The following is a 27,491-nucleotide window of genomic DNA, read 5'->3' as shown; positions in this document are numbered from 1 at the left end:
ATATAACTTAATATATATATATATATATATATATATATATATATATATATATATATATATATATATATATATATATATATATATATATATATAAATGTGTGTGTGTGTGTGTGTGTGTGTGTGTGTGTGTGTGTGTGTGTGTGTGTGTGTTTGTGTGTTATATATGCCTAATAAAATAGACATAAATGTAATAACACGAACAGTTTTTTCTTTTCACGTCACACTGATGCTTTTCTCTGCCCCGCGTGGTGGGGGTTTCTGACATTTACATTGCTCTTGAGCAAGAGTGTGATGCACGATTTTAAGAGACCGACCTTCATCTGAATTCACTCTTGTTATTTTTCTGAGGTCACCTGTTGAGGATGAGCAAACTGCATGAAATATGTCATGCTGGGATCGTAACGCGCGCGCGCGCGCGCACACACACACACGCGTGTGCATGTAATGTAGAGCGTCTCCATCTGTGTGTGCGCTTTGGTGATGCGTGTGTATTTGTGTGTCTGTTTTCTCAGGCTGGCACACACTAAAGTCTGCCAGCGGACGCTCGCGGTGGCATACCGTGACAGTGCAACTTTACCGGAGCGGAGCCAAACGAGGGTCGAGCCGAGTCCATCCATCGATCCGTCCGTCCAGCCACGCGTCACCGGGGAAACAGATGGACACATTCGCGCTCGGACCTGTTGTTCGTGTGATCGTTCAGCGCATTAAACTTCGCTTATCGGTAAAGCCTCGGAAATAAGTGAGTTTCTCCTGGGTTGGATCACGTTTGGAGCATCAGACGTGCGCTGCGCGTCTCCGCCGCTCATCAGATGATGCGTGTTCACGGGTCCTCCTCCGGTACCTCCGGCATTACTCACGCACCGGCGGAGTGAGTACAGCTGAAGATGATCCTCAGATGAACAGGTCGGGGAAACTTTTTCTGGAAGATGTTCAGGGAGCTACAGCCTTCGTTTGGATATCTGATGGCCACGACGATGAGTTTGTTTAAACGTACAAGAGGAGGACATTTAACAGGTGCGTAATTGTCACTCGAGCATGAATCCCAGTGGCTTCTGGCACCTTCTCCAGTTCAGAAGCTCTTTGGAGATCACGCGGGGAGCGCGCTAGTTGATGGCACTGCGCGCCGGGAGGACTTTGCTGTGGTTCGGGCAGGTTTTGCGCAGAGTTTCGCGGCTGCAGGGCTTGTGGTCCCGGCGCTCCAGCAGTCTGCTGTGTCTCTCGGCCAGCCAGGACCACGATCAAGGGACCTGTTACAACCGCAACCGGTGTCCGAAGACGCATCAGCAGCAGCAGCACTGCCCCTATCCGCCCTTTCCAGACTGCTGCTGCGCCTTCCCGGGGGAAAAGAGGGGACATGAACCCCTCAGCCGCCGGTTCCTGGTGGCCATGAAGAGGCAGAACGTGCGGACGCTGTCCCTGATCGTCTGCACGTTCACCTATCTGCTGGTCGGGGCCGCGGTGTTTGACGCGCTCGAGTCGGACTTCGAGATGCGGGAGAAGGAGCAGCTGGAGGCGGAGGAGAAGCGCCTCCAGGGCAAGTACAACATCAGTGAGGATGACTATAAAAAGCTGGAGACCATCATCTTGGAGGCCGAGCCGCACAGAGCAGGGGTCCAGTGGAAATTTGCAGGGTCCTTTTACTTTGCCATCACTGTCATAACCACTATCGGTGAGTTTCGGCTCAGTTTCAATGTGTTTCACGCAAGGTGGTGGTGATTAAAAAAACTCTAAATGCACCTCGTTTGGATATAAATGTGAGGTTTAGTATAGTTTTTTTTTTTTTTTTTTACTTTGTATATATAGGGTGAGATAGACATCTCCGTGGCGTGCATGTGTACCTGGTTAATCATTTCAGCGGGAGGAAAAGTCCAGACGGGGATTGTCTGAGACGAGGGGACTCTCAATGCGCAGAAAATCACTGTTATTATCACACCACAGGTGTGTCATTTGTTGCGTAATTTCAGGAATCACAATAACTACAAAACGAACTATTCCTGGCCTTTAGTTTATGACTCACGGAACTATTATTGGCATAGAAATACATTTCTTAAGTGGGGAATTCGTCATGAATTTGATTATGTTATTTTTGTTTAAATACATTCGTATTATTATTTAACCAATGTTGCATCATATAATGTCTAGTTTTAAGTTAAAGTTCATTCAAAAAGCTTGAAATGACACTTAACTTTGCAGCTGATCTGCTAAGCATTACACGATGCTTGTTGACGACTCAAATATAACCAGTCTACTTTAAATTTTGTTGTTCAAAATATAAAGCATCTGACAGATTGGGATGATCCTCTACAGCGTGTGTAATAGTGTAGACTGGGGGGAAGTTTGCAGTCGTGTGTGTGCAGTGTCGTGGTGCTGAAAGAACAGCTCACCGAAACATCGCGCGACATAAAACATTCATAATGCGTCTTTATGATCAGGCGTTATGACAGTTCATATGAGGACATGAGACGCGCTGGATTGGCGATTTAATCTCTCACACACTCACACACAAACACGCACGCTAGCGCGCTCTCTGCAGGGTCAGATGAAGGCCAGGGCTTTGCGTGTTGCAGTATTGTATCTCTGATTGAGTTCACTTCTCAATGTGTCAGCATTCAGTGTCATTAATGGTTCAGCAGAAGCACTGTAAAATCCATCCTGGTGCAACAGGTGCCGGTTACAGTACAGCTGCTCGCTCCTCACACATCATGCACATTATCACTGCAGCGCTCGCGAGGCTGAAATATTGCGGATATAGTTCTGGCTTCACACTAAACCCTTCATTATGGAACTCGTGCAGTTGATTCAGCTCGAGCTGCTTAATGTTCAGACCCGGATTGTGATTGTGTAGATCAAAAGTTTTATTCGCAATTTAAATATGTATTTAAATTCGGATGGATTTTTTTTTCCACTTTTGGATCTATACGAGTATCTATATCCAACTTTACGCTGCAAAGATGATGCTGAGTGTCATGACAACAGCAAAGCGGCAATTCATTTACACAGAACCAAAGCCAGACAGAAAGTCGCAAACTTCAGCAATATTTTTGTGCTGCTTTATGAGAATTTAAATTTCTTCAGGAAATGCATAGTTTCAAAATGCGAGACCCCTCCCCCCATGATCTCATCTGTGTGCGTGTGTGTGTGTGTGTGTGTGTACGCGCACACGCTGGTTTCCTTTCACGTGTTGAACATGTTGCCTCTATAACCAGTGCTTGTCGTTTTCGAAGGATTACACATTCCTCGTTTTGAATACACACTCATTTTAACGCTGGTTCATTCCTGTTATGCAGCACATTTTGAACTCTTTTCCGTGTTGGTTAATTATTTATATAAAAGTTTAAACTGGAGTTTAAGTGCTCTCGTCAACTTTATACATTTTAATCCGGTTATTTACATAATGGAAAGAAAGCAGGACATAAATAAAGAAGCAATAAGTCAACGAGGAATTGACAGAGTAGCTAGGGATGAGGTCAAAACCGCCACTGGATCCCTTGAGGTTGTGGGTTTATGGGAGTTTTCGATTTATGAGGAAAGTAAGTTGACGATACTTGAGCATTTTGTTTTACAACGTGAATTATACACACTCGTAACAAAAACAAACAAATTAGCAACTCGAATATGTGGGTTGTTTAACATTGTAGAACAAAGTGTCCAACTATCGTCAGTTATGTTAAGCCTAACACCCCATAGCCTAGGCCACAGTAGCCTAATTACAATAACTGGGTAATAGGCCTACCCGAACCTACTCCTAAACCTAACCGTAAAGGCCATTCACATTAAAGAATTGCAGAACTCACACCATAACTATAAAGATAAAGGTGCAGAGAAATGATATCGTTCAATCACTTCAGAACGATTTATTTTTCCAGCTGATGAATGATAGAAAAAATCGACAGCCAATCAGAATCCATCCTACTCTAACAAGCTCAATCATTTAAAGCGACAGACAAGCACGCACTTTGAATAAACTGAACGATACATCGTCCAGCAGACACTAATATAGATATCTTTATAGTTATTGTTCTTGGTGTGAACAGGGCTTAATCCATGTTGTTATCTTATATTACCCAGTAAAGGAATTGATGGTTAATAGAGTTAGTGCAGGGACGACCTCAAAACACGGAAGACCGCCACGTGTTCCCTTGGAGATTTTCCTATGGGTTTGTATTATGATGTTTTTCGATTTATGGGTGAAATAAGTTGAATTGTTTAAAAAAAAATTATTCTACAATGTATATTACACACACTCATTAAGAAAATATGAAGTTTAAAGATGTTAAGTATCTAATTAGTAACTTAAATATTTGGGGTGTGTATTTTATGTTGTAGAACATAATGTCCAACTATTGTCAGTTTACAGTAACACTATTTTACAGTCCCGTTCCCCATGTACATACTATGTACTTATTACAGTAATAACTGGGTAATAACTAGGTAGGCCTACTAACCCTGAACCTACCCCTAAACCTAACCTTAACCCATGTAGTTATCTTATATTACCCTACTTTCTTAGGTAAGTACATGCAAGTACACAAACAGTAAAATAAAGTGCAACCGTGTTTACCACAGACCTTTTTTCACTCATAAATTGAAAACCCTGATTATAAAACCACACATGAAAATCTCTAGGGAACCACTGGTGAATTAGTCTCCTGGGTTTTGCCGTCATCCTGGATCCACTCCATTAACATGAGGTGTTTGATTACTTGTTTTATTCATCTTTTAGAATTAAAAGATTCAGTTTCTGTCGTTTTGTCAAACAGGACGGAGTGAGCTTGAGAAACCAGCAAATGGAATAAAACAGCTCAGAATTCTTCAAATCTATCACTATGATGACATCACTTCTCACCTCCTGAAAGATGATGTCATCAGGCTTTTGTTAGTTTAAAGGATTAACATGGTTGCAAAGTAATACTGAGGACACGGTGATCAAATGAATACTTACAACAATATTCTAAAGGGAAAAAAAACAGTATTTCTCAATAACCAGAGTTCATGCTAAAATTACAGTAGCACCTTTTGTTTTTAGAAAAATATTAGGCTACTACCGGTAATATGATTTCCACCTTTAAAAAGTGTGATGGGCTCATGTGATGGCAGGAATGCCCAGCTCAGTGCTGCATGTTGCGCGTCCACACAGCAGGCATACTGTACAGAATGTACTTATGCGGTCCGAATGAGCGTCCTCACCGCGTTGATGGCGTTTTAGTGTGTGAACAGCAGCTCTTTTCTATAATGAATAAGCGTCTGAGGGTTCTGTGAAAGTAATGCACAAACTGTGTTCTCCTGCGTGCGGTTGTGTGCAGTCTGCTCAGGAGAAATGTGCAGCTGAGCACGCAGTGATTGGGGATTGAATAAACAGTCTGTTGCTTTGTGCTTGTAATTGCTGGTCATTTGTAGTGCTCAGATCATTTGAATATAGCTGATGGTTTGGATTTCTTTCTGTACTAATGTATCAGTGACGTGGTCGTGTGAGTGACTCCATGCAGCTTTCTTTCTTACTTTACCATGGTGATGCAGTCTTTTGTCTACTGAGGTAACAATAAAACCATGTTTATTGGATAAGTACCGTGGTGATTTTTTTGCACACCTAACATGGTAATGGAACACAATTTTTGTGCATAGTATCATAGCAATATTTTTTAAAAATATGTTTCATGCTAGTAATGTGTGTAAAATGTTATGGCATGTGTTTTTAACCAATGTGTGTGTGTGTGTGTGTGGGGGGGGGGCACCTCAGCAGGACAGTGACAATACTGCAGTGCACTGTACTGTACTGTAGTGTGTGTGTGTGTGTTTACACTTTGCAGTATTGCTCAAAGCATCATAGACCTTGTGATGATCCAAACAGCTTTCCATACCACCTGTTATGTATTTGAGGTGAATTCTGGTTTTGTATTTGTTATAAATGTGCATTTTAAATAAAATTCCATATAGAATTAGACTAGGCTAAAAATAGTATTTAGTAGATTCATAGTTTGCGGTTCTTATTCCAGCCTCAACAGGTTTACTGTATTTCTGTTTTTAGATGGACAGTCACATAATTTCTCCCTTCGTGACGTAAAAAATAAGAAGATTCTATTTCCATTTTAACACTGATTGTATTGAATAAATTCCTAATGAATACAATACAATTTTATGTCAGAATATCAAAAATATGTCCCATAATGGAATTAAAATTGGTTGACTGTTGACTTTAATTTAGCACAAACCAGCTTATTATATTAATCAGAGTTAGTAAATGAAATGACAAAGCATGCACAAAGGCCACGTTTAAAGTTAATGTATTGTCATTTCTCTTCTTTGACATTTGTGACTGTAATGATTGGTGAATGAGAGAGAAAAAAATTAAACAAATCAAATATAAAAACCAGATAACCAAGAACAGAATGAGCACACCAAACGTGTGAAAGGACTAGTTTTCATGCGTAGTTTATTGAGCAAAGCACTTCATTTTGAGAATAATTCTGCTTGCATTGCTTTTTAATTGGTAAGCTGTCAGTGATTGGGCGGGTGAGATGTCAGGGTCACCGGGTTTACATGAACACCCTATCTTTTTATTCAGTTCAGTACAATGAATTCAGTTGATCTGGCACATTCAGTCTATCGCTGCTGAATGTATCTGCACAGAAACGGAGACTCGTGGCCTGGATTTGAATTGATCTCGAGTTTGGGTTTTGAAATGGAACTGGCTCCATCCCCAAGTGACCAGGTGGCTCAGTTTGGCACATACAAAACACACACAATAGCATTAAAGTTTCAGCATGAAAACAATTCGCCTCTTTTCATCTGAAAGGCCATTAAAGCTCTGGGACAAGAATGGGCTGTATTTCAATGTTTAATTAAACAGTTGTATAATAACTGTATAATACTTAAATACAGTTTCATTGGATTGCGTTTAAAGTTCATCTATCTATCCATCCATCCATCCATGATACTTCGCGTCTCCAAGTGCTCTGCACAGTATCGACTGACAGTATGTCTTTAATAATTAACAGAATTATTAGTTTTGATGAAATCGAGAGGCCAGTGGATGTGCAGTTGTGTGTGAGTGTGTGTGTATGCATGCGGGGGGTGGAAATGTCAGGTTAGCCTCGAGCCTTGGTTTCCGTGGAGACACTGTGTGTCTTGGTCATGTGTGCGGCGCTAACTCGGCGTCGAGCAGATTGCGCGCGGGGAGCCGGTTCCACTTGCCGTGATTAATTGCTCGGAATGTTTCCACCTTTCCGCAGAGGCTGAGTGCGTCTGAGTTTGTCCAGGCTGCATGTGCTTTTCCATACAGAGGTGGCCCTCCGCTGGGCATCACGTCTTACCCACAACACACTGCTCTGGGTGAGTTTTGAGAGCTGGAAAGGGTCAACCTCAGGCAAGTGGAAAAGAGTCGTCTCTGGATTCAAATGGTTTGGTTGTAGTCACAGAGTGCGAATTACTCCACCATAATTGGGGGGTAGGCTACTGCTCCTTCTCTTCTTCTATGACCATCAAACTATTTTTATACCACATTTTTAACGTGTGGTTGTGTAAAGGTGTTCACGAGATAGAGATACCAACCTTTCGCGAACTTGCTTTCAACGTCGAACATGAACGGAGGGCAGGGGCTGTGTGTGTGTGCGGGAGCGGGAGCGCGCGCGCGCGCATGTGAAAGACGCGTGAATTATAGGGAGAGCAGGGAAAGGAAATGCAGCTGAACGAATACTGCTTGTTTTAAAATACCGTTAAAAAATTTAAGACCTTGACAAAGACGAAAACTAAGGACATTTACTCTGTAATTTTATTTTATTTTATTTTAGTAAGTACTTCATTACAGTTTATCGTTTTTTTGTGATATATGCCTCGTTTTTATTTTTATTTCAGTTAACGATTTTTTTCCCACCTAGTTTTCGTTTTTTCGTTCGTTTTCGTTAATGATTATAACTTTGGACCCCCCCCCCCCCACCTGATATTTCTGTCCCTTTGGGTCTTCATTGGTACCCACCCCCCACCCCCCAGTACCCCCTGGAATTAGAACTACTCGGAAATGAAAGAAATTATGCACCAAAACAAATGCCTTTTCAACTACAAGCAAATCGTTTTATTTTACAATTCAAAGTAATTGTAAGTAGGCCTAATTGTTGTAACACTTTATTTCGATGGTCCACGTCTGACATTCTACTGACTACAAGTAACTTTGCAACTACATGTCAACTTTTTCTTACCCTAAACTAAGGCTAACAGTCTACTAATACTCTAATGAGAGCTAGTTTACATGTAATTATGAAGTTACTTGTTGTTAGTAAAGTGTCTAAAGTTGACTATCAAAATAAAGTGTAACCGAATTATATTACATTCTTTCTTTATTAGCAGTGGTGTTAAGAAAAAGGGGGAACAAATCAAAAGGAGCAGAAACATGAATTCCTACATTTATTTTAATCATTTTTTTTTCTTTTAATTATTTGTATTTTTTTAACATTTGATATATTTCACATATTTTATAAATATTAAAATATTCGTGTTTTTATTTTATATTCATTTGTTCGATTTTTTTATTTGATATTTAATAATATTTAGATTTTAAATATTAATTTATATTGATTATTTTAATTACTTTTTAACATTTGAAAGATTTTATTTTTTTAATATGTATTTTATACTTTTTAAAAGATGTATATATTTCATTATATTTTATTCTAAGCCTTGGCCTGATCATTGTGCATTATTTACATTTATTTCAACCTAGAATGGATATAGAAGAAAAATATGCCTTCATAAATATATATTTTATATTTAAAATATTAAAAAATTAGCCTAGAAATCTAGACGCACCCTAGTGGCAGCAAATCTAATTTACTAGTATCTAGCAACTCTTAATACACTTCTGAGCTGTAAAAATCAAACTCTGGTCAGGCCAACTAAATCGTGTATAGAGTCGGTGGGCGGGGCTTCACATAACTAAGGCAGAGTTGCAGAAACTGGCGAACGGCGGTCTTTCGAATCAGCTTTGACCACGACTCTGGAAGACTTGGAGTTAAGCTTTTCTCTGGGAAAAGAACAAAGAACGGCACTGAAGTCATTCTTAAAAAGGGAAGATGTGTTCAGAGTTTTGCCGACCGGATACGGCGAATGTTTAATCTATCAACGAGCTCTGCTTCACGTTGCTCTGGTTGGTTGTAGCTCTATCCTATCGTGTGCAGAGGGAGTTTGAAAGACAACCGTTTATCCGCCCCTCAGATTGAGCTGTCAATGGTGAGTTTCCAGACCAAACATCTTGATGTGGGTCTGGCTTGTAAGGCTATAGCCTATATATATATAAAAATGCACCTGGCAACCATTTTGCGGGGGCAAAATATTACCCCATATAATAATTAAGAAAAATTTCTGACCTACTTTATCTTACTGCAAATCAGTTATGTCACCTAATTAATATTTACAATGCCACGAGGTCCTGTATAATGTGTCCTCCCACAGATGAAGATAAAGTTCTCGCAAATAAAGTTTGGTGCAGGATCTCTTTGACAGGCCAGTGATGGGGAAACCTGTTTGAGAACAGACATTATTCCTTTTGGTGACGTCAGTGGCACAGAAATGACACGCGTCTCCCTTCGTAACTTTTCAAGGCTCCATCTGGCTGAACTTTCTGAACCGTGTGTGATCGGCCCCTCGGGCAGCAGAACGGCTGATGTCATTCAAGGGTTCTAGATCTCTAGACCAGAGCATTTAGAAAATGTAATCATTAACATTTCCATTATGAGTGTTCCTGTCCCACAAAGCGCGCTTGATTGCATGAAATCTAAAGTTTGTAGCGAGCGGCAGCATCTTGGATCAGCAGCAGTGGCTTTCATCAGCGTGTTACTGTGGAAGCATTAGACCGCTCACACACTCCTTCTCTCTGCTGCTATTTTTAGCTCCAGCTCTACAAGCCCACAGTCACACTCGGTTGCTTATCCAATAAAACTAAATCGATTTTCCACTAATTTCCAACGTGCTCTGTATATCAATAACTCAATAAAGACTATATCATCTGATGATATCTATCTATCTATCTATCTATCTATCTATCTATCTATCTATCTATCTATCTATCTATCTATCTATCTATCTATCTATCTATCTATCTGTCTATCCGTCCATCTCCATCTGTCTCTTCCATCCGTTTGTCTACCATCCATCCATCCATCCATCCATCCATCCATCCATCCATCCATCCATCCATCCATCCATCCATCCATCCATCCATCCGTCCATCCGTTTGTCTGGCTATCTGTCTGTCTGGTATACATATTAGAAGTGGCATGTAAAATAGTAAGTCATAGGCTCTGATTAAATGATGTCATATGATTTTCTCTCTCTCTCTCTCTCTCTCTCTCTCTCTCTCTCTCTCTCTCTCTCTCTCTCTCTCTCTCTCTCTCTCTCTCTCTCTCTCTCTCTCTCCACTCTTAGCACAGGGGAGGATTTGACCTTGACTCTTTTTTTTCATCCAGTGACTCGGATCATCTTCCCGTTCACAGAGAACTGCGGACATGGGAGTCCATCTAGATTTCTATATGAATTTCAAACAGTGTTACACTGCTCTTTTTACTATACCTTCTCTATTGCGTAACAGTCGCTGCATGGCACTCGGCCATTTTTATGAGTGATCTGTTTTTCAATTAAGTTCAGCCGGCTTGCCGTTGAGGTCTCTCTCTGCTGACTAAACATGCGGTTACAACGCTTTGGTCGAGGGGAAATGGATGGTGCTCATAAAGGGGTGTTTTGTATTGTAGTACATTGTTATTGATGGGGGTTTTAACAGGTCAGAGATAAATGCTGAGCGCTGCTGTTTTCACACTGCACACCGGACAGGTACTGCACTTCACTGATGGGTCAAGCTCAACGCTTGTGCTCGGGAATGAATAAGATAAAATTGCTAAATATAAGTTAGTGATTTAGGCATGCCTTGTGTGCACTCTCTTAAATTAGAATAAGCCACAAACATACTTCCTATTGACCTTTACAGCGCAATGAATAACTCTCTGTGAGAAGAGAACTGATTCAGCAGAATTTTGTTGTTTAAATCTTGGCTGTTATATATCATGTAAATATAAATAATTGAATTGCGTATTTAAAATATGAATTAAGTTAAAATGCTTGGTAACACTTCATTTTAAGGTGACGTAGTTACATGTTACTACATGTACTTACTAGTGATTAATATGTTAATAGTTAAAGGGTTACTTCAGCGATTAGCATATGGCTTTGTATCAGTAGAAACCCTGGAGAATATTCAAATTATTGTGCTTTCCCCTCTCATATCTCCCTGAGACAAGAGATTTATGCATTTTATTTCTGGAAAAATTCCTCCTATGATGCAAAATGACGATTTTTGCATCATAGGAGGAATGTTTGCCCAGAGGCTAAAGACTACAGCCAGCAGAGGGAGCCATTTCCGCATGTTTTGAATCCGGCATTGGGGGATGGGAGATTACACTCAGGTGGCAGGGAGAGCTCAGCTTGCAGACAGGATCATTTAAACGGAGCTATGGTGAGCAATGTAAGTCTTTTAACTTCTCAAATTAATTTCTATGAAAGTTAAGCTTGTAAAGGCATGAACTGAAACGCGCCAGACTGAACTTGCGTTGTGAATGTATGCCGCGAATATAGTCGCGATTACCTCAGCTCTCATCACTCCTGCAGTTAGTGCTCAGTGCTGTGATACTCACGCAGCGACTCACTCATTATATTGAACACACACGTTCAGTTTTTAATTGTAGTGTCTTCAACTCAGTCACAGTAATGAAGTTGTTGGCGTTGGGAATGGCCTCACAGGGCAGCGAAGCATTCTGGGAATTGTAGTCTTTCATCCCCATGGGACAAAAATACATTTTCTGTCTTTTCTCAGTCTAGAAGACACCAAATTCAAAAATAATTTCACATTTCTACTGCATTGATGACCCAGTTTAAATACAGATTCATCTTCCCAGCGCTGAAGTACCCCTTTAATATGCATAATTACAAGTTACTAACCATACAACAAATCCTAACCCCAACTCTAGTGAACAATTAATATTACTCAGTGCTTATTTGAGTAGGTAGGCTACAATGTAACTACCTCACCAAAAAATAAAGTGGAACCAAATGCGTTAGTTAAAAATATATTTAATTATTGGAAATGGATTTAAATAAATTAAAATATAAAAAATGACAGTAACTCCTTTAAGACACAGCATCACATTACGATTCATGTGTGAACGTTGTAGTCGTTTCTCCAAAGGCATTTCCAAACCCCTTAAAGGAATGTTGCAGTGCATGCTGGGACACACATGTCAGCATGCATAAAACACTTTGTGCTGATCGGAGATGGGTTACAACGTGTGAAGATCCTCACGGGAGCGGGTCAGCGTGTAACTCGTGTTCGTCTGTGTGTGTGGATCCTCTCCCTGACACACACTTGCTCATGAATGCATGTTCGTGAGGGGAAAATTGCACAACGCAGTGATATGTAGATTATATGTGTGCCTGAGCAATATCGGATCAAGTCTGCGATAACTGGCATTATTGTATTCATAGAGTTGCAAATCAGGTAAGCGTGGAGATGTTCAAGTCTGCAGAGATTCAGAGAAAGCGCTGCTGTGTGTGTCGTAGTGAAAGCATGTGATCTCCCACAGGAAATCTCATCATAAACACAAGCCACTGTTTGATTGACAACTTTCAATGGCCCTTGGCATTGGCTTTAAAGGGAACCTATTATGCAAAGTTCACTTTTACATTGTTTTTGAACATATCTATGGGTCTGCAGTTTGTACACAACCACCCATATGGTAAAAATCCACTCAATTTATTTTTTCTCATAAATCTGAAACAGTGTTTTAAAATGTGCTCCAATGTGACGGACTCTGCCCTGTTAGTAGTGATGTGTCGTTCATGAACGATTCGTTCATTTTGAACGAATCTTTATTATGACTCAGGACTACCGAGTTGTCTCAGATAGTGATTCGTTCATTTTGTGTTGACCGCGCATGCGCATTACGCAACATATGGCCTCTGAATCAGCTCTGAATCTCCGAATGATTAGTTCTTTTGAGTCTCGGGTTTGAGTCTTTCGTTCTTCCTGTTAGTCCCATAGAGTCTATGCTGTCAGTAACGGAAACAGAAAAGATTAGTTCTTTTGATCGAGTCTCGGGTTTGAGTCTTTCGTTCTTGCTGTCAGTCACATGCTGTGTGTGTGTGTGTGTGTGTGTGTGTGTGTGTGTGTGTGTGTGTGTGTGTGTGTGTATATATATATATATATATATATATATATATATACACACACACAGTTGATTCAAAATTAGTCTAATTGAATTTGTGATGTTAGACTTGAATAGTCAATATATTTCCCATATTTGTATATGTCTGATATTAACTGAGAATAATAAAAAAATAAAAATAAATAACTACGTGCTTTTTACTAAAAAGGTTGTGAACTTGTGTTCTATACGGTGACAAGTCACGTGACAAAAGAACGAACGACTCAAACCCGAGACTCGATCAGAAGAACTAATCTTTTCTGTTTCCGTTATTGAAAGCATAGACTCTATGGGACTAACAGGAAGAACGAAAGACTCAAACCCGAAAGACTCGTAAGAACTAATCATTTTTGTTTCCGGACCTGTGTCACGCACGGTCCGGGCGGCCCAGCCCCCAGATCTGATCAGAGTCAGACACAGACGAGTCGACAGCTAACGTCTCGAGGAGCTCGAAGACACGAGAGGCGGAAAACAAACGTGATAAATATGAAGTTGCAAGAGAAAGAATGTTTTGGATCAGGAGGTGAGGTGAACTAACAGAGAAACTGCAATAGCCTGACCCAACAACTAATCAATTAATTAAACATTTCAGTTTCTTATAATTTGGCTTTGGTTGCTGTACCCTATAGTTTATTTGTATGTAGTTTTAAAATGTAATCAACATTTTCATAAGTACTAGATGTGTTGGGCTTTTTAACATGTCATTTTGGTGAAATGAACGAAATGACTCGAAATGACTCGAAAAAAGATTCGTTCATTTTGCTGAACGAGACTCAAAGATCCGAGTCAGTAAAATGATCCGAACTTCCCACTACTACCTGTTAGTTTAGCTCCTCCCCTGAATGACCTGTACACAGTCTGCCATGTTCATCTCCTCGCCAGAGCATTTAACAGCAGCATTCAAGTAAGAAAGACATTCTTATTAAAGATACTAAAGTTATTTAATCAGGAGCAGTGAGTGATTTTCTGGTTTCCTTTTGTCGTTTAATTCATATTAGCTCTTTCCCCGCCAAATTTTTTTTCGTTATTTGTGAGAAAACGCTTCACGGCCAAACACTGAATTTTCCAGATTTCCGTGTTTTCACTGTCAGGCGCTAGGGGGCACAATTACACATCTTCTGAATGAGTACAGAATCTCCTGATCAAAACCATAGACAGTAAAAGAAATGGACAGAGCTATCCCATTGACTTCAACGGCGGAATTTGATGTCAGTAAAGGAGCACTCACTTCCTGATGGCTGAGCGAACTGCGCAGGCTCAGACTGAGCTTGACGACGTAGATGTGACGTGAGCCTCCTGTCTGACAGCTGTAAGTCTTCTAGTAGATGTGGAAAGTGAAATCTTAATCACGTTGTTTAAATATTTTCTCCCGTTGCTTTTGGCTCACTATGGGCTTCTCCCCATTCTTCCCCCTTGACTTTATCAGACTTTATGTCTCCACGTCCCCCGATTGTCTCATAGACAGTAAAAGATTGCCTGCGAGCGTCTCCTCAGGTCTATACGGTAATTTCTCAACTGTGCGACAGAGTCGAGTTGGTTATGACGCAATCGTTAGACTATTTTTACAAAAACAGCTTCTGCGGGGCGATAGTGTAAGATACAAGGTAACGGAGCCTTTTATGCATTGTCGTGTTTCTTTAGAAATAAAAAATGGACAAATTGAGTCTTTAAAATGTAAAGTTATTCACTGTCAAAGTGACTCAAAAATGAATGGGAGTCAATGGGATGCTAACAGAAGGTGATGGCTTGGTTAGCAATGGCCGCCCCTATGGGTGGAACCCTTTCCGAGTGCTAGATTACCTCCTTGATCAAAACACACGTGAGGAAGACGCAGTAAAATAAGCGATCGCATGTAATCCTATGCATACGTAAAATAACAGGATCATCACCATTAAATATGGGGGTAATATTGTTGCTTTATTCCAAACAAATATATTGCTATCCACAAATAAATGTAAAGCGTTGACATCGCTGAATCGCTTTACATTTATTTGTGGATAACAATATATTTGTTTGGAATAAAGCAACAATATTACCCCCATAATTAAACATCATATAAATCAAAACTGCCTAATGTTGCTGAATGAAACGTGGACCCAGGACGAGCTACAGGACTGTGAAGCATTAGGGGTGTTGATGGACTCGATCTGCTGCATCTGTGTTTGATCATCGTTCTAAATCTGGATACAAAAGCATGATTTTCTCAGCTTTTTGTTCAAAATGTTGCTTTTTTTAATGAAACTTACCCATATTAAAGTATTGATAAAAAAAGGAATGCATGAAGCTAGAATAAAAGTTTTTTTTTGTTTGTTTGTTTAAAAGAAGAGGGTCAGCTCTTTATTTTTATATACTGCATGCTCAGATATTCATTCAACTAAACATTCTATGGGCTATTACATTTTTGTGAAAATTGTCAAAAACCCTGACGGTGAATGGCAACTTTTTTTTAAAAACGCTGGCGGGGAAAGAGTTCACAGCATATACTGCAGTAGGTACGCTGTCACTTTAATACACAAATCTAATATAAACATGCAAATTCCTTTACTTGCTGATTATGTCCATAGACATAACAGACTATGTTTTTTTGTGAACTTTGTGTGTTTTTGACACAAGCTTGCGTGTATTTGACAGTTGGGATGGGCATTAAAGGGTTACTTCAGCGATTAGCATATGGCTTTGCATCAGTAGAAACCCTAGCCTGACAAGCCAGACCCACATCAAGATGTTTGGTCTGGAAACTCACCATAGACAGCTCAATCCGAGGGGCGGGATAAACGGTTGTCTTTCCATCTCCCTCTGCACGCGATAGGATAGCGCTACACCAACCGGAGCAACGACGGTGGAGCTCGCTGACTGATTAAACATTCGCCGTATCCGGTCGGCTAAACTCCGAACACATCTTCCCTTTTTAAGAATGACTTCAGTGCCGCTCTTTGTTCTTTTCTCAGGGGAAAGCTTTACTCCAAGTCTTCTGGGGGCGCGGGCAGAGCTGATTCGAAAGACCGCCGCCGTTCGCCAGTTTCTGTGTTACTAGAAGTAGGGCTGGGAATCGATTCCAAAAAGAATCGATTCCTCGATTCCTAGGCGTTGGGAATCGAGAGTCGATTCCAACGTTTGGAATCGATTCCATCTCGGGGAATCGACTCCTCTTTATTCACTTGTCTCTCGCTTACTAATAATGATTGGAAGTCTATTTATTTTTTGCAAAAGGTTCTTTTGAACACTTAGTTTCAAATTGCGAGTTAAAAATAAAGCAATTCAGCGTTTTTTTTTTGCGTCATTGTGTGATGGCGTTACTAGAACGTAATTCTAACTACTTATTGGTATGAAACGTTCAAATCGAGCCATATGAGAACGCATATCGCTGATTATTACTATACCTTTCCTTCACTTAGTTTAATAGTGTTTATTGTCATTGTTTCCTTCTGTGATGCTGCATCGTGGACAAGTTTGCTACATTTTGCACACAAAAACTCCATAATTTTAAATTGTGAAATGGTTCTGTTATCCACAACGGTAGGTTTTGAGCGCTGCTTACAGATGCAGATGTGAGGGTCTTATTTTAATTTTCTATTTTCTTTTATTTTCATTAATCCATTGATAACAGAAAGAAAATGCGCCTAGTACAGCTTAATGACCGAGTCTATGTTGCTATAGTAATGAACGCAACTTGCTCGCGCATCTGATTGACAAATAAACTGCGCACTCTTATATAATTTTTTTTCTTTAATATTGTGGTTATTTTACCTCGTACATTCTGTGCAAGCACTTATTTGAATGTAGTCATTTAACTTAACTGTGCACATGCATTTTAGACATGTCATGTAGTTTTAAACATGCAATAAATGCACATCCATGAATAATGTGCTATCCTTTTGATTTATTAGGCTAAATCGTATTTACTTCTGGGCTATATGGGCCATTTCAGGAGAATCCATCATTTAAAATTCATCAGAGTTATGGAAACGTATCATCATTTTACAAATAAAGTTTCAGAGAAGGATACTTTCTACATCCTTGTATCCTGCGGTCACTCCGGAACTAGGTTCACCATCGATTTTGTTAAAAAAAGAAGAATCGAAAAGGAATCGAAAACAACATTGGGGAATCGATTCTTGGAATCGACTCCGTCGATTCCGGAAACAGGAATTGGAATCGGAATCGATTCCAAAAATTTCGGAATCGACCAGCCCTAACTAGAAGCACGCAAACGCAACTCGGCCGTCGTCATTATGGCCCCGCCGGCCGACTCTATACACGATGTGATTGGGCCGTCCAGATTCTGAGGAATACAACTCAGATAGGAATTGAGAGTTGCTAGACCACACTTGCGGGCAAATTAAATTTGCTGCCGCTAGGGTGCGTCTAGATTTGTAGGCTATAGAAACCCTGGAGTATATTCAAATGATTATTCAATTGTTGGTCAGAGGCTAAAGACTACAGCCAGCAGAGGGAGCCATTTCCGCATGTTTTCAACTCGCGCGTGGGGGATGGGAGATCACACAGCAGTCAGCTCGCAGCTGCAGCCTCAGACATTCATGTTTAAAATGTGCGACCAGCAGAGGAAAGTAAGTCTTCCAACTTCTCAAACTAATTCCTATGAAAGTTAAGGCATGAACTGAAAACGCAACAGACTGAAAATGCGCTGTGAATCTATACCGCGAGACGTGCCGTCGCGTTTACCTCAGCTCTCATCGACGAGCTCATCCATGACTGTCAATGTGACTCCTGCAGGGTTTTCGGCTGTGAAACTCCCTCGGCGGCTAAATCACATATTGAACACACACCTTCAGTTTTTAATTGTAGTGTTTGTTCCCTAACTGAACTGATTGTATGAAGATGATCTCGGTCGCGGTGGGAAAGTGATCAGTGATTCAGTAATCCAGTAGCGGTGGCTTTGGGAATGGCCTCACAGGGCAGCGAAGCATTCTGGGAATTGTTGTCTTTCATCCCAATGAGACAAAAATACATTTTCTGTCTTTTCCCAGTCTAGAAAGCACCAAATTAAAAAATAATTTCACATTTCTACTACATTAATGACCCCGTTTAAATGCAGATTCATCTTCCCAGCAATTAAGTACTCCTTTAACAATGCCATCCTTTTTTTTTTTGGATATTTACTATGGAAATAAAATCTATTTTGGGGCATTTATTTACTATGGTAATACAGGTCTTGTCATATACCAGGTAAAAGCTTATATTTCCCACTTCATGAGATTACACTAACAATTTTTTTTGCCAAAATTACCATGGTATCATAGCACATATACATGGTGTTTTTTAATTTTTTGTACAATAGTAATACTATAGTTTTGGATCCATCCATCCATCCATCCATCCATCCATCCATCCATCCATCCATCCCCAAACGTATGTTTTGTCTTATTAGTTTTTACCTCTGGGGATATTTTTAGTTATGTAAACCCACACAACACAGTCAGTTATGTACACACATTTCTACTACTCTTCACTTCTGGCATGCTCATTCTCTCACAAGTGGGAAAAGAAGGCTTTTAAAGCTCATTAGCAGTGTGTGTTTGTGTGTGCGTTCATGTCTGTATATTTGTGAGTGTGTGGCAGTTGGACTCAATCTGCTAAGTGGGAGGAAGATTCTAGAGGCGGTGTTGAGATTCATTTAGATAATGACACATTATCCATTATTTTCTTCATGATGTTCTATCTTTACCTTACGCTCTGCATGGGCGATGCAAACAAGAATGCAGAATGTCTTCCGTTTATAGCATATCTGCCGTAATTTCATAACTGATTTGTTCACTGCATCTTTGATCGGTGCAAATGACTTCAAATGCCTTCACGTGCCCCGTCAGATCACTTGGTAGGATTAAGAAGATCATTATAATGAGCTGTTTTTCCGATAAATCACCACCTTTGATTAAAAAAGAGAGCATGGAATTCATTTACTGTACATTGTTGAGAATAATCAATTTTGGAGTTGAATCAGTACAAGCTGAGAATGAATTAAACCGTGGATTTAATTACGGGGCATTTACATAAAGGCTGCAATTTATTTCAAGTGATAAATGGCGGAAAATATGATATATGTATATATATATATATATATATATACATAATTTCTACATTCACTCACAAGAAATGAGGGGTTTAGTGCCCTTTTTGGTCACTGACTTAATTCTGAAAGACATCTGGGAAAAAAGGGCAGCTTCATGTGAGATGAATTAATTCTGAATGAAACAGATCCGCTTCTTCACAGCGCAAGGCTTCTTAGGCGCAAAATTTGATGTCTTTCATTTACTGTGGCCCCATAAAGTATTTGGATACGTAAGCCACACTTAAATGCATTACATAAGAAAATATTAAACCAAGTAGGGTTTATTAGAATTTAAATATGATTTATTATCTAATGACATTTAGACATTCTTCTGTGTGACTTACATGTTGAAATACTTCAAGTTGCAACATTACAAGAATACCATCTTGTAAACAAGTTTTAAATGTTTGTAAGCTGAAAAACTATGTTTGATGTTTGCACAGTGGGTCCACATCTATCATTTAAAATATCCACCGTTTGTGGTCGGTAAGGATTATATGCCTCGTAAAAGAGTCCTGACCTCAACCCGACAGAACACCTTTGGGATGAATTAGGTCTGAGATGAGCCAGGCCTTCTCATCCAACATCAGTGCCTGACCTCACAAATGTGCTTCTAGAAGAATGATCAAAACTTCCCATAAACACACTCCTAAACCTTGTGGAAAGCCTTCCCAGAAGAGTTGAAGCTGTTATAGCTGCAAAGGGTGGGTCAACTCCATATTAAACCCTACGGATTAAAAATGGGATGTCATTAAAGGGTTAGTTCATTATGACTCACCCCAATGTCGTTCCACACCCGTAAGACCTTCGTTCATCCTCGGAACACAGTTTAAGATATTTTAGATTTAGTCCGAGGCCTTTCTGTCCTTTGAATGTAAGTGTATGCCCGCTTGCTGTCCACGTCCAGAAGGGAATGAAAACATCATCAAAGTAGTCCATACGTGACATCAGTTGATTAGTTAGACTCGTTTGAAGCGTCCACAATACATTTTGGTCCAAAAATAATAAAAAAAATAAGACTATTCATTGGCATTGTCTTCTCTTCTGTGTTCCTCAAATAAAGAATCAAACGGTCATGATTCAAGATTCGGATGAAATCACATGACATTGGCGATATGAATCACGAATCAATCTGCTGATTCGCGACCGTTTGAATCTTTATTTGAGGTTTGAAAACAAACACAGAAGAGAAGACAATGAAAGTCGTAGTTTTTGTTATTTTTGGACCAAAATGTATTGTCGAGGCTTCAAAAGAGTCCACTGATGTCACATATGGACTACTTTGATGATGTTTTCATTCCCTTCTGGACGTGGACAGCAAGTGGGCATACACTTACATTCAAAGGACAGAAAGGCCTCGGACTAAATCTAAAATATCTTAAACTGTGTTCCGAGGATGAATGGAGGTCTTACGGGTGTGGAACGACATTGGGGTGAGTCATTATTGACAGAAATGTCATTTTTGGGTGAACTAAACCTTTAAAGTCCATTTGCATGAAAAGACAGCCGTCCCAAAACTTTGGCAATATAGTGTATCATGGAGGTGATAAGAATATGACAAATCAGCCAGATTGCTACCACAGATACTATGATATAGTTCATATTAAATACAGTATGCAATATTAACGTGTGCTGTTGAGTGGAGTACCTACATTCTTTCTCAAGGCACTTGCAGTCATGCTAATAAATGGTATTGAGCTATTTTGCAAACATAGTTGAAGTCATCTGTGCAGTTGTAATTAGGCCTGTTTATTGGCTTGCTGAAGTTGTTTTTGTGTGATCTCGGTGTTGCAGATTTGTGGCCAGCATTAGCATATCAGGAGACCATTTCCCCTCACACGCTTTTCTACGATCTCATAAAACATTCAGCATGCCAGTGGACTAGCATCAAAAAAGTACTTTTTTATTAATAAAACATAGACATGAAGCGGTTACTTCCCTTAAATATTGATCTGTGCTTTGTGAATATGGTATAAAGATAAACTCAGCACATGAATCTGTTGTAAATCTCATGTGACGTGAGGGTTTTGCGAGTGGATGGTGTGTTCTTTTGCATGTTCGTGGCGTGGTGTGTAATCTGAAATGAGTATGTGGACTTCATTATTATTCATAGCAGTATGAGATTTTAAAATTGTGTTTTAAAAATTTTATATGCTAGATGATTAAAATATGATGTATTAATGATTTTATTAGAGGGCGCAGCATTCATTTTAAATTGACAAAGAGAAGCCGGTTACCGCTTCATTTCTCGGTCCTGCTCTCCTTATATCTCCTGGCCTCGTCTGGCTTATCTTGTTTAATTATTGTCTCGTTTCTTCTCCCCTCATCTCGTATCTTCTCATCTCATCTCTTCTCTTGAACCTCTGAACTCATTGAAAAAGTCCTCCAAGAAGCCAAAAACAGACATATTGATCTATACGAAGTTCATTTCACACCTCTCCTTTCATCTCCTCTACTCCTCCTTAATTCTTTACTTCCTGTGAGTCAGCATAACTAATGCTTGGCTCTGTGCCTCATCTTTTGTGCTTTCGCTCTTTGTTTTCTCTTCCAGCATGAGGTCTGCTTGTTGACTGACATGCTGATGCTTCCCCGTTGAGTTACAATAAAGTGTAGCAGGTGTTGATGATGTCATTTCCTGTTGGGGATTGTGTGTTTATTGGACAGTCTTATAGCCGGAACGTTCCCAGAAATCGTGACTGTTGCACTTGCACTTCTAGCATAAACCGTCTGGGATGTAGTTAATATTTTTTTTTATGACCGTTTATCTCTTTTAAGGCATATCTAGGAATTTTTTTTTTTTATTAAGTCACATTTATTTACTCACTTAAAAACGTTGGGTTAAAAATAACCCAACACGTAACCCAACTGTGGGTTGGTATAGCACCTTCCCAACGTTGGGTTATTTTAACCCAATGCATTGGGTTACAAAACAGTTGGGTTAAAAGTAACCCAACAGTTGAGTTAAATTTTTATTTTTATTCAAGCCATTATTTTAATAAATAAAATACCCATTGTTTTCAAATACAGATTTTTTTATTTGTATAAAACAATACATGTGCTTTAATATATATATTTTAAATGTCAAACTAAATATTGGGGAGTAAATATTTATTGTAAATATACATAAATGTGTAAATATTAAATTCAAAATACACAGCACACATAATACACAAAAATGTACATAAGGTAAACATACATAAAAGGTGTGCATACAAAACAAAAATTAAAAATGAACACAACAAATATTACATTAAAAACCTATACAAATATGGACAGAATACACAAATTCATAATATTAAATTCTTCCAGAAATAAACAACTTTATTAAAAAAATCTACATTGTACACTGTATGCCTTGATGTGTTGTGAACATACCTTAAGTAGCAAAACAAATATAAATTATGATAATCAAAGTTTTTAATGAGGCAGCAAAATATATATTCAAGTTTGCATGCTACAAAATCTCCCAAATGGGGCAGAGGTCTTTGGATAGTTCATGTCATAAATAAATAAAAAATCTGAAACATACAGCCAGTGCTTGAAATAAGGTCTTCTGTTCAACTGCCTCCACAGTGAAAATGAAAAAAATCAGCGAGGTCTCTTTGTCCCCAAGCATCGTCATGTGGATCCTGGCTTGTCCCACTGTTCAGCTAATGCACCATGTTAGTTCCAACCTTAAAAGAATTTTAAAAAGTTCAGTTTGCTTGCACTGTGACAACATCAGCAGTGTTAAATTACGTCAAAGTTACAATGAAGCAGTGTTGTACTGAATTAAACAAATTGTCACTAATTAGTCATTACATCTGCTGTTCATTTTTCACCAATCAACATACTAATCCTCATGCTGTTTCAAACCGTAAGACTTTGGTTCATCTTCGGAACACAGAAAGGCCTAGAAAGGCAGTAAAGACATTAAAGTAATCCATGTGACTCCAGTAATTCAACCTCAGTTTTATGAAGTGACAAGCGTATATTCTATCCCTTAACCATAATTTACCACTTTATTTACAAAACATTAATCTCAACACATGTTCACGAGAGCCCCTTGACGCATGCGTGTTGTGTTGAAAAGAGTGCAAATGTTGTGTTGTTGTTGCAAAACGCACTCGTGTCGCTTCATAAAACTGAGGTTAGACCACTTGAATCCCATGGATTACTTTAATGCTGGCTGTCCTGGGTCTTAAAGTGGTAGTTGCGTAGGTCGTCAATGGAGTGACAGAAACCTCGCAGATTTCTTTAACATTTGTGTTTTAAAGAAGAACGAAAGTCTTACAACAACACGAGGAGATAGTTTACCCAAAAATGAAAATGATTCCATGATTTACTCCCCCTCAAGCCAACCTAGGTGTGTATGACATTCTTCTTTCAGACAAATACAATCTGAGTTATATTAATAAATATCCTGGCTCTTCCAAGCTTTATAATGGAAGCCCATAATTTGAAGCCCAAAAATGCATCCATCCATTATAAAAGTGCTTCACACGGCTCCGGAGATTAATAAGAACCCATTGAAGTGAATTGATGGGATTGTGTAAGAAAAATATCCATATTTACCACGTTATAAAGTAAAATATCTAGCTTCCAGTGGACCGCATTAAGTATTCAACTTCTGAAAAAAGCGTAACTGCTGTGAGAATAACGTCGGACGTAGTGTAAAAAAGCGTAAATGCCGAGACGATTAAGTTGCGTAAGCGTTTTGAATTGCGAGAGGCGTTACAGTTTCTTTGTAAGTTGAATAAGGAAGGCTGTCTGTCGAAAATTTGTTATTTTAGTCTATAAAGTTTTAAATATGGATATTTTTTCTACAAAAACCCATCGATTCACCTCAGAAGGCCCTTATTAACCTCCTGGAGCCTTATGGATTACTTTCATAATGGATGGATGCACTTTTTTGGGCTTCAAATTTTGACCATTATAATGCTTGGATTAGTCAGGACATTTATTAATAACTGATTGTGTTCGTCTGAAAGAAGAATGTCATATACACCTAGGATGACTTGAGGGTGAGTACATTATGGGATATTTTTTGGGTGAACTATTGGATAATCTATTAACAAGCAAAATCACTAAAGGAAATAATAAATGGATGCACTTTATCAAAGCTAATTTGATAGTGTTGCTTTTACTTACAGGCTGATGGGTGAATGTAATTAAGCTTCTCTTCATTTCAGCATATGTTGGACACACCATTTTGTCCATTTGTGAGGTATGGCGATGATGGCAGGATGGCAGGAAGGCAGGAAGGGTTTTAAAGGCAATTTCTCCATGATCATCTTTGAAAGACAAGTTCACAGAAAAAGAGAAAAGAACAGTTTTCACCAATACCAAATGTGTGGACCTGATTTCATATGCACTTAGACACAACCAAAACAACTTATTAAATTTAAAACATACTGTATGAAAATGAGAGAAGACAGCTGAAAAAAATAATAATAAACTGGTTGTTTCCCAAACAACCTGGTTCTGTAGTAGCCCCTGCACTGCACATTGGCCTATCTAATGTTATTCAACTTACCAGCTTGTTAGTAGACTCCAAACCCGGAAATGTACGTCAGGTAAGGAAGACATCAAACTTGTGTACTATTGGTGATACTCCAGGACTAGAGTCAAGAACCACTGAGATCCAATCCTTCCTCTGCATTAGAATGAAGCAGGGGAAAATAACCAGAAAAGTATACTAGTCTTTAAAAAATAATTGTGTACAACTTGTTTCAATATCGTACTCACCTTTAATTAAATGGCAGAGGTTCAACTGTTCTAGTCTTTGCTTCACAAATGAATCCATTGGTCTACAACACAGGTATATAACACATTTAGTACAGCATATTTAAAATATAGGCAAAAACTGTCATAGCTTCATAAGAAAACGTACTTTAGTTGTATGATTTAGCTACTCCTGTAATACGTTTAATAGTAACATGCATAATATATATTCATATGACAACATTCATTATGAATATAGGCCTACCACATTTCTGCCAAATTATCATAGTTGCAGTTTGTGTTAACTTACTACGGTAAAAACTAGGTAATTTGTGGGTTGGAAAACATTCTAACTGTCGTGAACTAACGTTACAATTGTTAGCACAATATTTCAGTTTTCTGCGTCAATGATGTTGTGAATATCTGCACTCATTCATCTCACAACAGATATTTAGAGTAGTAAGTTATACAGTTGGATATTCGGCGAATTCAAACGCTTCCCCCTGGATCTCACAGCGCTGCTGTGGTGTCGTGTGACCGGGTCTGAGCTCGCGCTGCACGGGCCGAGCTGATAATGCTCCGCGCAGCATTAGATAGTGATTTCAGACTAGGCATACGTTACTTACTTTCTTTATCGCCGTATTAAGTTTCTAAATAGGTACACTAGAATAATGTTTTTACTTTATTACTGCTAGCGAGCTAACTGGGATAGCTATGGTTTATTTCCAATCTATCTCATTTTTCCAGAGAGCATTAACGGGATTTTTTTAAATAAAATTCAGTTTTCGACTATATTCAATGTTTCAGTACACAATACATAATGTTATAAGAGTTGTATTCATAAAAAAATGACATGTCTTACCTTTCATTTCATAATCAGGCTGCAGCAGCGTCTTCTGTTGGCAGTAGCTGGACGGTTTGCCGTTAAAATTTGAACCGTCACTGGGGAAACCGTATTTAACCCAACGGCCGGGTTATTACTAAAAATAACCCAACGATGTTAAAATAACCCAACGTTTTGCAAAATAACCCAACATATTGACCCAATATGTGTAACCCAACGGTTGGGTTAAAAAAATAACCCAACGTTTTTTACTGTGTATATAGCGTTTGATGCAATACAGATTGTTTCGAAGCAGCTTCACAGTAATAAACAGGAAAATAATGTTGGAAAGTGTATCAAATATTTAGCTCTACAGAAGATATTGTCAGATCAATTTAGTTAAATTTCAGTTCATCAATTATGAAACAAGTTCAATTTAGCTATAAGCAGCCCTACAGAAGATAATACTGTCATTCAGCTCAAGTCAAATGTTGATTCATTTCAAGTGTCGATGTTACCAAGTTAATATCATTATCCAGTTCAGTTCAGTTAAATTTTGTTCCGGTTCATCCCAAAGGTGTTCTATTTGGTTGAGGTCAGGTCTCTGTGCAGGCCAGTCAAGTTCCTCCACGCCAAACTTACTCATCCATGTCTTTATGGACCGACGCTTTGTGCACTGGAGTCATGCTGGAATATAAAAGGACTTTCCCCACAAAGTTGGGTGCATGAACGTCTTTGTATGCTGAAGCATTAAGAGTTACATTCACTGGAAGTAAGGGGCCGAGGCCAACTTCTTTGAAGGTCCCGTTCTTCGCGATTCCATCTTTCAAACTTTAGTTAGTGTGTAATGTTGCTGTTAGAGCATAAAAAATACCTGTAAAATTATAAAGCTCAAAGTTCAATGCCAAGCGAGATATTTGACCGAAGTCCCTTTCAAAGCCTACAGCGAACGGCCGGTTTGGACTACAGCCCTGCACTTCCTGCTGTAATGACGTCACTAGAACCGTTTGTTGACTAACCCTCCGCCCACAAGAACATGTAAAATAGGGGGCGTGGTCTTGTTGCTCTCCCAAGTGGAGAAGAGCGCACATTCAGCGCTAGCATCTCCCCGTTATGGTAAGAGGCGGGACCTTTCCAGGCAAAGGGTGCTAAGCTGCTGTCCAATCACAACACGGGAAGCGCTGGCCCAATCAGAACTCGTTACGTGTTTCTGAAGGAGGGACTTCATAGAGCAAGGAAATCATCAGGCCGTTTTTAGGACAGAGGAAACAGCGCTGTACAGATAAGTAAATTGTGTGAAAAATACTGTGTTTTTTTACACGTGAAACATGAACTCATGTTATATTGCACACTGTAAACACAATCAAGGCTTCGAAAACACGCAAAGAACGGGACCTTTAAAACAGCCCAATACCATATTCCCAATGTTTGGATGGAGTGATAATAAATGTAGCAGATATTGATCATTTTCCGGCTTTTCATGTTTTCATTGTTATACGGGGGGGGGGGGGGGGGGGGCGGGCTATGACACACCTTCTGAAAGAGTACAGAATCTCTGGATCAAAACAAAGACGAAACTGAAACATGCGATAGCATTTAAGCAGATGCATATGTAAAATAACACGATCATTAACATTAAACAGCATTAAAACTGCTG

The 27,491-nt window shown here is 39.2% G+C and overlaps 1 protein-coding gene and 1 long non-coding RNA gene across 3 annotated transcripts in view; one reads left to right on the top strand and one right to left on the bottom strand.

Moving 5' to 3' along the window:
- Positions 1–300: 300 nt before the first annotated feature.
- The window catches only part of kcnk9 (potassium channel, subfamily K, member 9), a 61,085-nt gene continuing 33,894 nt past the window's right edge, over positions 301–27,491 (top strand). Inside the window, exon 1 of the mRNA XM_067426627.1 lies at positions 301–1,669. Within this exon, the coding sequence (XP_067282728.1) occupies positions 1,111–1,669 (559 nt within the window). The 5' untranslated portion in view covers positions 301–1,110. The remainder of the gene's footprint in view (positions 1,670–27,491) is intronic.
- On the bottom strand, positions 22,140–26,110 carry LOC137048462 (uncharacterized). 2 transcript variants are annotated; one of them, XR_010899415.1, is made up of 5 exons: positions 25,874–26,110; positions 25,036–25,097; positions 24,824–24,943; positions 24,439–24,581; positions 22,140–22,982 (listed from the first exon to the last, which is right to left on the bottom strand). It is a non-coding gene; the product is annotated as an uncharacterized lncRNA (long non-coding RNA). The 2 variants fall into 2 exon arrangements; XR_010899414.1 differs by lacking the exon at positions 25,874–26,110 and having other exon boundaries at positions 25,036–25,867.

The sequence above is a fragment of the Pseudorasbora parva genome, chromosome 19 (genome assembly GCF_024679245.1).
Source record: "Pseudorasbora parva isolate DD20220531a chromosome 19, ASM2467924v1, whole genome shotgun sequence".
Lineage (NCBI taxonomy): Eukaryota > Metazoa > Chordata > Actinopteri > Cypriniformes > Gobionidae > Pseudorasbora > Pseudorasbora parva.
The sequence above is the reverse complement of the archived record's forward strand: the minus strand, read 5'-3'. Positions and strand labels throughout refer to the sequence as shown.